The sequence below is a fragment of the Corythoichthys intestinalis genome, chromosome 5 (genome assembly GCF_030265065.1).
Source record: "Corythoichthys intestinalis isolate RoL2023-P3 chromosome 5, ASM3026506v1, whole genome shotgun sequence".
In the NCBI taxonomy this organism is placed as follows: Eukaryota; Metazoa; Chordata; class Actinopteri; order Syngnathiformes; family Syngnathidae; genus Corythoichthys; species Corythoichthys intestinalis.
In genome coordinates, this window is record NC_080399.1 from 59,664,651 (window position 1) to 59,681,485 (window position 16,835).

General features: G+C 39.2%; 1 protein-coding gene across 1 annotated transcript in view; it reads left to right on the forward strand.

Annotated features, from left to right (window-relative positions):
- Positions 1-16,835, forward strand: part of LOC130916663 (NT-3 growth factor receptor-like) — a 64,119-nt gene that overhangs the window by 8,908 nt on the left and 38,376 nt on the right. The window contains exons 2-5 of the mRNA XM_057837532.1: positions 842-919; positions 4,711-4,782; positions 11,053-11,124; positions 15,074-15,228. Coding sequence (XP_057693515.1) covers positions 842-919; positions 4,711-4,782; positions 11,053-11,124; positions 15,074-15,228 — 377 coding nt within the window. The remainder of the gene's footprint in view (positions 1-841; positions 920-4,710; positions 4,783-11,052; positions 11,125-15,073; positions 15,229-16,835) is intronic.

Genomic DNA, 16,835 nt, shown 5'->3' on the forward strand with positions numbered 1-16,835 from the left:
TTTTTTTTGCCATTCCACATGTTCATTCCTAGTTTTGATGTATTCAGAGAGGATTTACAATAGTAGAGAGGATATATAAAACGTGAAAATGTTTAGGTGTGTCCAAACGTTTGACTTTTGTTTCAGTCATCAACATGCTTTGCCCCCAGTCCCACAAAAGTAAAACTCCGCCTATGGTTACAAACTCTGACAATAAAATGTGCATAAAGGCTGGTTACAAACTGTAGAAGTGCTGTCTGTCTTGTTACCTGTTTCAAGTTTTGTCGCATTGTCCTGTAATTCCAAGTGCTTCCTTGTTGAATTGGATGTAGAGTTTTTAGCGGCCGACAGTCTTTTTCAGCCAGCGTAAAGCTTGCAACGCTATGAGATATTTTTGTCATCTTTACTGGACAGAAAAGTGAAGTAATGGCTGTATTTCCAGTGAGCAAAGGCATCCATTTGCGGTGTATATCCTGCCTTTCACTGTTAGCCTCGCTGCCTCGTCAGAGTGCTATGTTGTTAAGCGCCGTGGCAGACAGCCTCAAACAGCATCGTAATACACGTAACCGTTTTTTTCCCCCCCGATGAGAAATGCTCTTCGTACATGACTACAGTATTCTTCATTCTACATACATTATGAGGCAAAAACATAATAGTAACGCACAGGCACAGGCACTAACTTTAATCGGAGTACTGGCTTGGAAAAATGAACGCGTTAGATTACTCGTTACTGAAGAAAGTAATCAGATTACAGTAACGCGTTACCGACAACACTGACTATAAGTAAATTTCACAGATAAGTAAATTTCACAGATTTCCTACTGGGGATTAACACATATTGTAATTTTGTGCTTCTTTACAGACGTATTGAGAACTGGACTGGCGGCCCATGGACATTGACAAATGCTGATTTAGAAACCTACACTGGCTTGCAGAGGCTGTAAGTCACATCACATTTTTTTATACATTTGGTTGTCCCATCAAATATCTAACGGAACATATTACTGTCAAAACATGACAACATACGTTTCAATAATTAGCAAGACAACAGCAGACAGAATGCCTAATGAATTATTGGATCAATCAAATAATTGAATTAATTATTATCTTTATTTTCGTAATTTCTCAAATGTAATTCACATTTCAAATAATTTCTTCCTCCATACTCAAGTCATGTAGGTTCCCCCAATTTGCTGGTACACATGCTAATAAAATGAACATGTATGAATTTGTATTTGTTTAGTGTCCCCCCCCCCAACTCTTTTTTTTTCGATGTGATATTTTTGTCGCATTCTGTTCTAATTAGAATTTGAATGAAAATGTATCCTTACATGTATGTCATTGTTGATTTCGTAAACGAAACTCTAAAACATAATGACACGAATGCTAGTTTTCATGTGACAACGAGACAAAAAATTTACCATAGTTACCATCATATTGTCACATTGTGTGACATTTTCATATTGAACGTGTAGTTAGTCAGTCAGTCTGCATCATACCAGTGTTTGGGTCATGTCACTAATGTGAAAACACCCTGATGTCACCGGCGACTGATGGTTAACTCACTTACTACCAAAGACATATAAACAATGATGTTCTGCAAGCAAAGCTGCGCTCCAGGCTTGCTTATTGAGAAACGCATCGCACAACAATGTTGCCTTTAAAGGTCCGTTCTGAAACATAATAAATGTAGCTCGTAGTGTGAGCATAGTATTTGAAATGACTTTAGTGTAGCAAGTGTTATGTACTCACATTAATATGTTTACTTGTATGCATTATGAAGCCTTTTATGTATTATGAATCAAAGTAATCATGCATTATTACATTATTACATTTATACATTATTATTACATTACATTATTACATTTATACAGGTAGTCCTAGGCTTGCTTATTGAGAAACACATCGCACAACAATGTTGCCTTTGAAGGTCCGTTCTGAAACATAATAAATGTAGCTCGTAGCATGAGCATAGTATTTGAAATGACTTTAGTGTAGCATGTGTTATGTACTCACATTAATATGTTTACTTGTATGCATTATGAAGCCTTTTATGTATTATGAATCAAAGTAATCATGCATTATTACATTATTACATTTATACATTATTATTACAATACATTATTACATTTATACAGGTAGTGCCCCGCATTACGACGTACCCGACTTGTGATTTCGACTTTACATTTTGTCTTCAGAGAGAGAGATATAGAGAGGAAGGAGGTAGATTACAGCTGCAGGCTTGTGCGAACATTTGTTGCTTGTGAAGCATCCACGGCATAATTAAAGACGCCATGATTCTAACGAGATATTATCGCGTACTTACCTCTTTTAGTTCCAAAAACTCCATGTAGCATGTATCACTGAGTGTCAAGACACAGCTGTGAATGGCCACAGCCAGAATTTTGGGGGATTTTATGGGTGAAACGCGGTAATACAGTATGACAAGGGTCGTGATGCAGAAATTGCAGACATCAAGGAGTGGTTGAGATTTTGTTTTTCAAATATATATTTTCAAATTACCCCCCCCCAAAATTTTTTTTTTTCAATTTTTCTTTGTTTGGATTGATTATTTATCATCTTAAATATCGGGGGAAATGAGACAGTAACAAAAACAAAATACAATTAAGCGACAGTTATGAGGTAGATATCCGTGACCTGTTTACAGACAATATTTTTTTCATTGTGACGTAATTTGTTCAAAAGTTTAAAATATGCGAGTGAATAATTTTTTAAAGTTGTTTTTTGTAAAACTAAATATTAGACATCAATTATTGATTCTAAGCTAAAAATGATAGACATTTCAAATAATAAATGACTTCTTTTATGGCTGTGTTGAAACAAAAGCGGTTGCACAGTGTCTGTAAATGGGGGTCTCCAGAGTAAAACGGACAATTAAAAATAGTTCGGGGCCTTAATGCGCCATGAAACTGCTATGTCAGCATATAGACATATTGTTCTATCAAACACAACAGTTCTTTTGGCTTAAAATACAGCAGTTTATTTTCAAGAGGGGTGCAAAACCAGAAACTGCTTTTTCAGTATTGACTGTGTTTGTATTTTTAAAAAAAAATTATTTTCCCTTCAGGCATGACAAATCCGAACAGCATTTATGTGTTTACAATTAATTCAAACTGAAAAGGAAAGGGCAGATGGAAGAAGCCGAAGCTTATTGAAACCTGCCCCCAGTATACCATATAGGACGCAGAAAATATCGAATAACAATTTTTGACACTCAGATTTCATAGTAATCTGAGATTTTCCGCCAAATATACTGTATGTATATATAACTACTTTTGTACTGTTTATTGTGCGTTATCAATTGTGGTGAAATACTTGGGGCGAGTTTATGTGATTATTTTTGATATGTGCGGGCGCTAATTGATACATGCTAATTGTTTGTGTGGATTGTTATTGCTGAATCAATAGCTAGTTATAAACACAAATTTGAATTGCTCTTATTGAAGATGAAATTGATTAAATTTCATTTTTATTTTAGTTTCATTCTGAAAGTGTTGATGTCATGAGCAGCTGAATAAAGTCAGTAAACCACTCGAACGTCTGACATTGTCATTTTGGAACTCAGGTAGCTGTCTAGCTAGGATTTAGCACCAACGTCTTGGCTAGGACAGTACAATGACGTATAACACATGTTTTTGGATAGTTATTTTGAGATATAAGGGGTACTTAGGGGTACAAAATCCGGGTTACGTCACCAGCGGAGGAACAGAACTCGTTCGTAACCCGGGGACTACCTGTATATACATTGTTTAATAGATATCGTTACTACAGAGTCTGGTTAGTTTTAACACAAAACATTTCCCGAGTTAGTTGAATCCTTTGAAGAACACAAAGGTCTAACATCCCTCCTGTGCTGATTCTCTCCTCAAGTCTTTGAGTGATAATAAAATTCTCAGTGTCACAGGTTACATCTACACGAGGACTGATAAATATTTTTGCCTTGTATTTTGGACAATATTTTATACCTGTCCACACTAGCGGCAAGCAAGATGGAACGCAGCCTAGCTTAAGACACATCCTAAACTCCAGTGAGGAGGGAGAGGCGCAGCACCTCACTTGAGTGACACCACCAAAACACTATCACGATGCAAGCTGATGTACAATATGAAAATTTCACGTGTTGCGAACAAATTACAAAAACGATGTCGCATTTTAGTCTCGTTGGCTTCTCGTCAGACGAAAACTGGCATTCGTCTCTTTATGTTCTAGTCTTCCAAGCCACGATTTTAGCTTGGCATCGTCATGAAAAAATTGTTCAAAGACGAAATATTTTCGTTATCGCCATTGTCGACAAAAAGAACACGCTTTATTCATGATCGCAGTGATGCAAATATCTCAATATCTGTAGTAGCTTGCGTGTACCTGCATCTCTCGGCCTAAAGCACATCCTTGCAATTGTGAAGTTTAGACTTTGTTTGGTCCCTCACCTAAGATATGTTTGCCCTGGGTGACCCTGGCAGGGGCAAAAAGCCCTCAGACATCTTAGCCCATAGCATCAATTGGACTCACAATCTCCTCTAACAGGATAAGGTGACGAATATAAATCTGTAAAACCTATATAATTCAGACAAACACTTGAATAAATTTATATATGACCTTTTTGGGAAGGAATCTTTATTTTGTAATGACCGTTTAATATCACTGTGTCTCTCTGTGGCCTTTGTTCTTAACGGCAACTGCAATGATTTTCTCACATTTTCTGTATTGTAGGACCCTGACAAGGAGTAGCCTGCGTACAATCCAGCCAGGTGTTTTCTCCCAAAATCCCCAACTAAGCTACATGTGAGATTTCATGCTCAATTAATGTCACCTTTTAATAACTTGCCTGTTATCGTCATTATATGGTTGGATGCTACAATGACACACTTTAGAATGATGCAGGACTACTTGAAATGTGTACCTGGGGCATGTGCACCCTCCCATCCAAGTTTGTGACCATATGATTTTACACAAAGCAAAGCAAAAGATTTACTTATATAGCGCCTTTCGGAGACAGCCATCACAAATGGAATAGAATAGAATACAATAGAAAGCCTTTATTGTCATTGTACAAAGTACAACAATATTTAAAGCTTTGCCATAACGTGCACCAAATAAAACAAAAGCAAAAGGACAATAAGGGTAATACAGGGTGCCGCAGAGCAACTTGCTTATTTAAATTTGGGGCCCTGAAGTGATGGTTGCTCTGCGAATGGTAGTGATGGACTTATTTGAGAGGGTGGGCCTTAAAGTTTGGTTCTTAATATGCATGATTAATTTTGTGTTTATTTTTCAGGAACCCCAGTGAGCATTATGGAGTCCACGAAGTTGGAACGCGCTTTTGCTGTTGAGGCAAATTTTTTTTGGTCGCTCAATCGTCGCAACGCAACGCGCATTCCGTAGACATTTCAATATTGCTCCCCGTTCCACAGCCATCTGGTTCAGTGTTGGCAGGAAACACTCATTGATCATGTCGACAACAACGGTCAGATGTCACTGACACTGCCTGTTCGTTTTCTTCAAAAACCATGAGCCAATTATGCCAACATGAGACTAAACAGCACACCAAACAGTTACACGTACAGGACGTTGTCAGGACTCTAAAAGCGCAAGTTTTGCGTATTTACAGATCCCGAAAGATGGAAGTGAGCCTCATCACTGAACAAAACAAGTGTGTCGTCAGGCAAGCCCAAAAGCGCCCCACATGCTTTTTCACGAGCAGTAAAATTGCGTGTGCATCATAGCTAATTTGTAGGGATGACTTTTTCAATTCTTCTTTGAGGATTCGTCTCACAGAATGAGCAGACAACCCAACAGCGTGTTTGCGAGCAGACCGTCGGGGAGATCTCAAAAACCACGTTAATGTTTTGGGGTGACCTTGCCTTTTGTGGGAGCCTAGCTTTCTTTTTCTTTACGTCACCAAATCCCCTGAAGTTGTTTACCCATAAAACAATCGACTGCCGGCCAGGAACACGATCACGGGGGGCAATATTGAGATGTCTACGGAATGCACATTGCGTTGCGATAATTGAGCGACAGCTTGGAAAAATGCCTCAACAGCAAAAGCGCGTTCTAACTTCCATTGCCCACTCCATGATGCTCACTGCGGTTCCTGAAAAATAAACACAAAATAAATAATGCACGCTAAGAACTAAACTTTAAGCCCCACCCTCTCAAATAAGTCCATCCCTACCATCCTTAGAGCAACCATCGCTTAAGGGCGCCAAATTTAAATAAGCAAGTTGCTCTGCCCCACCCTGGATAAAAATATATGTTACAGGCAGAGGTTGAGCTAGACTTTTTCGTTGTCTGTCATTTTGACTGACAGGGTCATAAAAATCCGGTCATAATCTATTTTTACCCGTCACTTAAATTTTTAATATGTTAATAATGACATATTCAATAGTATTTAGTTTTCATTCATCTTTAATTGATATTCTGTCCGAACAAGCTTAACAGAGAATCCACACCGCGCCATCACACATCAAGCAGCTGTGCGTTATTAGCGCCTAGCTTGCCTTGAACACGGCTTTTTAGGAAGGGTTGGATTTGACAAGTCATTAAAAAAAAAAAAAAAAAAAAAAGGTTTGAGGATAAGCCTGAGAATGATCGGTTTTCTCTCTGCTCCATATAAGCAATATTTCAACATTGCTTACACGGCCGAGAGTCGGGCAAACTGCTTGTATGTGTGTGTGACATGCATGAACAGTGCGTGCATGCTATCGATCCATATACTTTGAATATAAACCTGTACAGGGATTATTTATGCCTGTTATTTGTGTCCTCTTTTTAATAAACAAAATATGATATCCCTGGAATGACGGATGACAGCCAGCATGTGTGATTGTATGGTCATTTGTTTTGATGCTTCTGCGTATGCGGATCGTCTTGCTCAGCGCATGTCGGACTGCGAATTAGTGCGCAGATATGACAAAAAAATTGGATTCGTGCATTAAGACCTGTAGTATGAACGTAGCCATAGGCTTGTTGCTGTTAAAAAGAGGACACAAATAACAGGCATATATAATCCCCGTTTAGGCTTATATTCAAAGTATATGGATCGATAGCATGCACGCACTGTTCGTACATGTCACACACACATACGGGCAGTTTGCCCCAACTCTCGGCCGTGTAAGCAATGTTGAAATATTGCTTATATGGAGCAGAGAGAACACCGATCATTCTCAGGCTTATCCTCAAACCTATTTTTATTTTTTTATAACTGTTGTCAAGTCCGACCCTTCCTAAAAAGCCGTGTTCAAGGCAAGCTAGGCGCTAATAACGCACAGCTGCATCGCTACCGTAGCTACCGTACAGTCTCTCGCTTTTTGATGACGTAATTGCTGCACTAAATCCGATTTGCGGGACTGGACAGTAGTACATACCGCCGCGACAGTCTGGAAAAATGTGGCCCAGATCGGATTTAGACCACATACGAAACTGACCCAGATCGCATTTGAAATGGTCCCGTTCTATGAGACTTGTCACGTTCAGACCGTCAAGTTAATGCCTCACTCGAGTCGGAAAAACAGGAAAAAATCGGATTCGTGCAATAAGACCTGTAGTATGAACGTAGCCTTAGTTCGGACGCTCAGTTGCCTTGACATTTTTCCGAGTAAGGCCAACGACGTCATGCATCAAGAGAGATAATAGCTAATTAATATGCTCACTCGCCACCCTGTGGTCTGGGGTGTGAATTGCAACCTGTCAAAATGACGGATGGACTTCAGTTTTTTCCGTCACCGTTTTAAAAAACCGGTCAACGACGGAAAATATTCGGTTAACGCGACCCCTGGTTACAGGGTACACAGATTGGGTATAAGGTGAATAAGTGTCTAGCAGCAAGTTGTTATAGTGGTAGTATAACAGTGTGTATATGAAAATTTACAGTATTCAGACAAGGACGACCTTGGCTGAGTTGATATAATAGTGCAAATGACACTTTGTGCATATATATTAATGTAACAGTACAAAAATGTTATAATCAAGGGTGCACATAAGTGGTCCGCATGCGCGCATGCGTACTGGACGTCGACAAACGCGCTGGCCCTCAACGGTTTCCATACGCTTTTGCGTACCGATGGCTGACCACTGTATTTGCGGCGGACACTAGAAAATAACTTCTCGAAATGTCGAAGAGGCAGGCCACACTGAGTAATTACTTCCGTGTTCCCCCACCCCCGTCAAAAGACAGACAGACGACAGAGACGTCACCGGAGCTACCGAAAAAAAGGACTTTTGCTGAAAAGTGGCTACAGGAGGTACCATGGCTAGAAGCAAATGATGCTCGCACGGAAATGCGGTACAAAATGTGTCGTGAGAATCCCAATGTCGCCGATAAGAGCAGCGCATTTTATGTAGGGTCAAAGAATTTCAGCCATCCAAACTTTGAAAAGCACGAAAAAAACAGAGAGCATGTGGCAATTAAGCAAACTATCGATGTCAGACAAGGGGCAGAATAGGGCGGAATAAAGGTAATGAACAGCGACATGCACTGACAAACGTGTTTTTGCTCGCATTTTACAAAGCTAAACATGCACGTTCAATGAGGTCTTAGGAGGACATCCCACTTTTAAAAAGGCTTGGAGTTAATGTGGGAGCCATATAATGCCCTTTATTTTGAATTGGTGCTTTTATGTTTATTTCTTTACATTTCACTTCAAAGTAATGGCAATTTTGTTGTGCCAGTTGATGTTAATCAAGCATTAATTGTTAATATAATTAATTAAAGTTAATTGGCTCTAAGTAAAGCTTGTCATAAGTTTATCGCATCAGGCGGGTCGGCTCTCAAGCTCAATGAGGACCAAGTCACATCTCCAGGTCCTCCCCTGAGAACCTGGGCAAAAAAATTATGTGCACCCCTGGTTATAATATAAAAGTGCAAATATTGTGTATGCACTCCCCAGATTATGATTATGTACCCAGATTGTGTCAGATGTCTGAGAACATACTACTTAGTAGGATGCATGTGACAACGTTGCGGCATTAGCAGTATACAAGTATTGCATATGCAATGTCGGGACTTAGGCGCATGGAGGACCAAAACGCAGGGAAACTAAAGGCGGCAAGGCAAAAACGCAAAGGCAGCAATGCAGGGTGGTGAGCAACAAAAAATGTTTTTACTTCAGGTGACAAAACAAAGTACAAACAAAGGCCCCAAAAAACAAAGTACCAACGAAATTCGAACAAAAGCCTGGGTAGGAAACTTACCTTGGGGCACAGACATGAACAGTGAACAGACGCTTGGAGAGAACAGAAAGCGACAATGATGCAACAAAGACCGACAGCACATGGGGTACTTAAATACAGTCATGGGGTAACGACACAATGAGACACAGGTGGTTGATACAAGACGCAAGACACAAGGGGGAGGCCACAACAGGTGAAATCAATGGATAATCACATGGACAAGAAACACTAGGGCAAAAACCCAACACAATTTAACTCAAGGCATGACATGTAGTACCCAGATTATGCAGTACCCAGATTGAGAAAGAGTTCTGAGAACATATTACTGAGTGAGATGCATGTGATAATGTGGCATTAGCAGTGCAAACCTGAGTTGAGTAAGGTGAAGGCACTTGGAAAGAAACAGTCTCTCAGTCTGTTTGTTTTGGCTGTTGGCGATGAACTACTAACGTTGCATCTGGTTTCTTCAATCTGAACCTCTGGATGGAAATCACTCATTTTCATGCAGCAGGATTCAAAACATTGAATGAACATATATACATTGCGTCTGCACACAGCTAAGCGGTCTACTTCATTCACGAGCATAAAATACTGTGAGTGATATGAAATAAACATGCTTTTTCGTGTCATATATCCTTTAAGGCAGTGCTCTCCAAACCAGTCCCTCAAAAGCCCACTGTGGGTGCAGGATTTCATTCCAACCTGACGAATGACAACACTTTTACACCAATCTGGTGTTTTACAAGTGCAATCAGTTGATTGCAGTCAGGTGCTGCTTGTTTTAGCAGAAACCTCATTGGTTCAACTATCTGTGCTGGATCAGCAGGAACAGAAACCACGACCCACAGCGCGCCTTTGGGGACCTTTGATGACCACAGCTCATAGACTTCATAATGATATTGACGGGACACAGGGCGCAGGGCCGATTAATAGGGGGCCTGCATTGTTGGCGTGGCTGTCAAATTTGACCGAGTGGAATCACACACAAAGAGCTTTTTATGTTGAAAATTCTTGTGAATAAATGCTTAAATCCCTGAATTATTTATAGATATGGACGCAAAACAACTGATTCTCGGTTAAAAGCAAAAAAAAAAAAAAAAAAAAAAGCAGTTAGCAATTATTTTACGTAAATATGTCGAAATACGATGCTAGTCTGTTAGTCAATGTGGCGGCCGCTTAATGTAAGCAGAGCTTTTCCGGTGTAAAATCTTCTGAATAAATGCTTAAATCCCTAAATTCTTTATGGATATGGACGTAAAACAGTCTTGATTCATCGTTAAAAGCAAAAAAAAAGAAGTAATGTAAACAGAGCTTTTCCGGTCAAAATTCTTGTGAATAAATGCTTAAATCCCTGAATTGTTTATAAATACAGTATCAACGTAAAACAGTCTAGATTCTTTGTTAAAAGAGCAAAAAACGGGCAATTAGCATTTCTTTTACGTAAATATGTAGAAGAATGATGCTAGTCTGTTAGATAATGTGGCGGCAGCCTTACAACAAAAAGCTTTTAACATTGAAAATTCTTGTGAAAAAACGAAAAATAATAATAATTACCTTGAATCCTCAAACAAATCACTCCTGAGACAATCCTCCCTGTTTGTTTGCGGTACAGCTTTCGTACTTTTCAACCTAAATACGTTGATGGATCGCTGCATGTGTCGCTGCCAGCGACTGCGAATAACTGAAGCATTGTGGGATGGCCCCCTACTTTAAGGGGTGGCGCAGAGAAGGTCGAATCTGACCCGTCAAAATCATTATGAAGTCTTCGCACTGCTTTAATGCATGCAATAGAATATACTAGTAGACAACAAAATTATATAAAAATGACTGCTATAAATTAAAAATGTCCAACTTTTCTCATTTGTTTTATACTTTCCCCTTCAGAAACCTGTCCAAAAACCCAATGCTGACTACATTGCCATGGCAGATTTTTGAAAATCTACAGCTCATGGAACTGTAAGTTAACATTTGTCACAGTTACTCAGTCGATAGGCCCTACTCACCTACGTCACAAAATGACGTGTCGCTGTATGCGGCCACCATATTGTCCGTCATTTTTTAGCCCTATTCTCAATGGTTTCAATTAGTCGTGCAATTTATAGAGCAATTCATGGAAGCCCCGGTGTTATCTGACGCTGTAAACTCATTGGATGCGTTGGATAAAAGGCGTTATGTGGAAAAGCTTCAGTTAATCCATTCGCCAGATGCATATTTGATGCCTAAATCGATGTTTTTCGACCCGCTGTCTTCGCCCGTCTCTGCCTGACATCTGCTACCCTGATATTTACAACTATCTTGTCCACACAAAATCAGCCTATTCTCACGAAACTTTGAAAAACGTTAAGAGCTTGGAGGCTTATAAATACTTCGTTGCTGGTTGGGTGAAACAGGTCCTCGTCCACGAAAATTCGGCAGGAATCTATCTTGTGCTCGGGAAGGTGAGTTACGAAATTTTCAATTCCAAATCTTTTGTTCTTGCTAACTAAGGGTGTCAACAATAATCGATGCGGCGATGCATCCCGATGCGGGACAGGGACGATTCGATTCGATGCGGGCAACACGCTGAATCGATTCAGCGGATTTTAAAATATATAAGTAAGTTCAAAAATCTTCCCTGCGCAATTCCGGTGATGCAATGGATTTGGTTTCCCCATTTGCATTGTTATTCTCATGTTTACCTGTAGAGAGAGCTACTTTACATTCAAAGCAAGCCTGTAGAGGTTAGATCGGGCCTAAAAAATTCCAGCCCAACCCAACATGGCCCGCTGGTATTGAAGCCCGACCGGCCAGATCAATTAACTAGATTTGCATGCCTGAGCCGAGTGATGCGGAAAAAAAAACGCAGCAACAGCAGCAATTTATTTTCATTTCTTCAAGTTTTCTTACTGTTTAAATAGTCTACATATTTTTATAAGAGTTATAAAAGCATTTACACAACGAAATGACGCTGGGAAAGTTTAATATAAAAAAAAAACACGGTTTTGCAGACACACAGAGGAGAAGATTCGAAAGGATCACATTTGCCTTTGTGTTCATAAATAAAAGTGTCTTTCGTAACGAATTCTCAATTGGCAGGAAAAAGTTTACTCAACATTTAAATAGTCTACATATTTTTATGAGAATTATAAAAGCATTCACACAATGAAATAACGGGAGGAGAAGAAGAAAAGGAGGGCTGTGGTCTCTGCGCATTTAAAAAAAAAAAAAAAAAATTTAAAATAATTTATTAGTCCGGCGCGGCGGCCCGACCCAACCCACCCAAACGTGAATGCTTAACATTTCGGGTCGGGTTCGGGCACAAGATTTAACCTCTATGCAGGGGGGACGAGGAACCCAAATCCGGTTCCTCACCGGAGTAACGTCACAGACAAGCGCAGTTGTAATCGAGAGAGCAGAGAGATAGGACATAACATAACAATGGCTGAAACGGAGAAAGAGGGAGCGAGAAATATTATAGCTATAAGATAGGCTAGGCCTACATTTTACTTTTGTTCTACATTGCAATTTAGTTGATGTTTTGTTTGCAACTGAACTGATCCCTGGATTGATATTACAATGAAGATGCTGCTGCACTACAATATTTTCTCTGTCGTTTTCTTTAATATTTACTTGAATATTTTTATTGATGGGTCGTTGTGACTAAAATACAGTGACTGTTAATACTGATTTTGCACAGGAGTTCAGATGTTGCACTGTGTAAAAGGCTGCTACTGTGTGAAAAAATAAAAAAAAGAGAAAGCCTTGGTCTCATTCAAAGCACTAATTAAATGCTGTGATCTGATTAAAAAAATATATATATATATGAAAGTATACTATTTTCATTTGACTTCAACCAGGAGTGACACAAGAACCAATAAAAAGTTGTTTAATGTCTGTCCGCTTGTGTTGGCTCATGATTCACGAAAAATATGCTTTGCTTTAGAATTTTAATGCATCCCAGGCTTTAATGCATCGCAATGCATTGCCGAATCGAACCGAATCGAATCATGACCCTCTGAATCGAATCGAATCGAATCGTGGCCCTCCGAATCGTAATCGAATCGAATCGTGAGGGCAGTGCCGATGCACACCTCTATTGCTAACATCCACTGTCAAGTCTAATGTATTTCATGTCATTTGTCAACGGAGCTAGGGCTTTTAATGTTTATATGGTTTAGCGATAGCACTCTCACTACATACATATATAATATGTAATAAATATGAAGTGCGATAGCACTACTCCAGATTATCCCTAGTTGAATTTATTTTTTGGCTTTTGACCTCAATAGTGAAATTGTAAATTAATTGTATGACAACTGTCTTATTATCCCCTTATAATTATATATTTTCAGGTAGTTCATTCACAACGTCTGAGTGTATGTTGTCGGCGATTAGCCTAGCAATGATCTTAATTGTGGTTGTCAGCCCAAAACCCTCTAAATATATATTAATTGCATCTTACCAGATATAAAATAACTACTACATAATCTGTGGTAATTGTTTGGAGCCCAGTTTTCTCGTCGAATTGCAGCAGCCCATCTCGCTCTCCTCTCTGGGTCTCTCGGAATCCGGTAGAACTTCAAGTCTCTCCGTCTATCTTCTCTGTTATTGCAACTGACCGCCACACACGCCTTCACCATTTTGATTATTAATGTTAACGAGCAGAAAAACACGCCATAACAGGAGGAATTTACGTAGCGGTAATGCATCAACAGTGACAAGTTGACGGACAATATGGCGTGGGGGCGTGGTTGTGACGTCATGTGAGTAGGGTCTATAGATGCCAATGAAGTAGTTTGCAAGTCTACCTCACATGCCAGACGTTCTGGATTGCGTTTTTTCCATCTATTTTTAACTCTGAGTCTGCTTTTTGGGTGACAATTGTTGTTCGTGACGAGTTTGGATTAGTTCTTCTAAACTAATATTATCCATTGTACTGATAAATAGGGAAATGGCTGTATTTTGATTTTAGTATTCGTCAAACCCTTTCTTTCATCCCAGGCAATAGTAGGTGGTTTTATTTACCTGACATGTTTCAGCGGGCACTTCCGCCTTTGTCAGAGGGTCACTGATGTGTGACGCGTCTTTATCAGCTGATGGATGAATTGATTTGATTTTTAGTAGTTCACAGCAACATAGTGACGGACAAAAAAGAAAGTCTTTTTTCAATTTGTAAAGTTTTTGAATCATGAACTACAAGCCAGTTCATTTTAGGAATTGTGTACTGAATTTTAAACTAGCTTGCATACTTTTCCAAAACTGGTGGTCACACACGATCAGTGGCGCGGGAAGAGGGATTTTTCTATTGGTTAAGATAAAACGTGCAAAGCGTTCCAAAACTGAAAAGGCATCTCTTGAGATTTTTTTTCCTTTTAATCTTTTAATAAATTTTAATAAATACTCACTCAGTGTTTAAATTACTTCAGCCTTGGACTAGAGCAAAAATAAACATTTCCTAATTTGAAAATAAAAAATAGACTTCAAAAAGTGTTAGTAATATTGCATCTAATAGTTTCCACTCTGTATTTCTGCCATAACTTACCTAGTTGTAATCAATGACATCTTCTTTGTCGTATGAGTGTTTTTTTTTTTTTTTTTACTCAAACGTATTCGCTGTCTGAATGTGTCCACCGAACTGTGATTACAGTACTGTGACGATATGGGACAAATACAAATACTATATACTCTTAGTGCTTCATGTTCAAGATTCAAGCAACAGAATACTGTGCAAAAAATTATGGAAGGGTATAGCAGATAAAATGTCCTTTTTTTTTTTTTTTTTTAATTAAAACATTCTTCAAACTGATTCATAAACAGAATAAATGGTAACCTGACAGGCATGATGCCCAATAATGTGATTTTTTTTAAACAATTGACTGTTGGTAGCATTTTTGCCTTTTTTTTTCTTCTTTTTTTGTCATTACAGACATTTAGAAGATACTATCTTTGATTGTGGGTGTGACATCCGTTGGCTCCAACTATGGCAATCAAGAGGTGATGTAGGTCTAAGTAGTCAACAATTATACTGCTATAATGGCTCGGAGAAGATACTACTGCAAGAAATGAACATAAGCAAATGCGGTAAGTACAGTCCTGTTTGACATTATTGCATAATCTCGACTGTATATTCAGAAAAAAGTGAAAAATTACGAATTTATACAGGCAAGATGTTTTAATTGACTTTAGCAAACTCTTCCTCCTAAACGGCTATTGACAAATCCTACACCCCAGAGAGGGGGCCATGTCCGACAAACTCTTCTAATCACTGGTTGTGACGCGACTTTCTTTTTACGCAACTTCACAATGTTTTAAACAGTGTGGAGGCTGATCGTCTTCACTGTAGACTCTACAGTGTTGAGCACGCGATATTCCACTGCAACACAACATCTCAGGCTGAATCCCTTTTTGATCGATAGCAAAATGAGCGGATCAGCGATCTTGTGGCGTAAGAGAGAAGCTTCTCCTGTTTAAAGCAGCTCAAGTACACTGCGGGCCAAAAGTATTGGCACCTCTGCAATTCTGTCAGATAATTCTCAATTTCTCCCAGAAAATGATTGCAATTACAAATGCTTTGGTAGTAATATCTTCATTTACCTATTTTGCTGGCAATGAAAAACACAAAAGAGAATGGAAAAAAAACAATAAATCATGATCATTTTATACAAAACTGTAAAATACGGACAAATGTATTGGCACCCCTTGAAAAATCATGTGATGCTTCTCTAATTTGTGTAATTAACAGCACCTGTTACTTACCTGTGGCACATAACAGGTCGTGGCAATATCTAAATCACACGTGCATCCAGTTAAAATGGATTAAAGTTGACTCAACCTCTGTCCTGTGTCCTTGTTTGTACCACATTGAGAATGTAGAGAAGAAAGATGACCAAAGAACTGTCTGAGGACTTGAGAAGCAAAACTGTGAGGAAGCATGGGCAATCTGAAGGCTACAAGTCCATCTCCAAAGACCTGAATGTTCCTGTGTCTACCGTGCGCAGTGTCATCAATAAGTATAAAGCCCATGGCACTGTGGCTAACCTCTCTAGATGAAAATTGATGAGAGAATTCAATGAAAGATTGTGCGGATGGTGGATAAAGAACCTTGAGTAACATCCAAACAAGTTCAAGCTGTCCTGCAGTCCGAGGGTACAACAGTGTCAACCGTACTATCCGTTGGCGTCTGAATGAAAAGGGACTCTAAGTTAGGATACCCAGGAAAACCTCACTTCTGACCCAGAAACATAAAAATGCCAGGCTGGTGTTTGCCAAAACTTACCTGAGAAAGTAAAAAAACGTTGTGGAAGAATATTCTCTGGTAAGATAAGACAAAATTAGAGCTTTTTGGGAAAAGGCATCAACATAGAATTTACAGGATAAATAATGAGGCCTTCAAAGAAAAGAATATGGTCCCCACAGTCAAACATGGTGGAGATTCCCTAATGTTTTGGGGTTGCTTTGCTACCTCTGCCACTGGCCTGCTTGACCATGTGCATAGATTGTGCAAGTCTATAGATTCCCAACAAATTTTGCAGCGTAATGTAGCCCAGTGTGAGAAAACTGGGCTCCCCTCAGAGGTCGTGGACATTGCAGCAGGACAATGACCCAAAACAAACTTCAAAAAGCACTAGAAAATGGTTTGAGAGAAAGCACTGGAGACATCTAATGTAGCCAGCAATGAGTCCAGACCT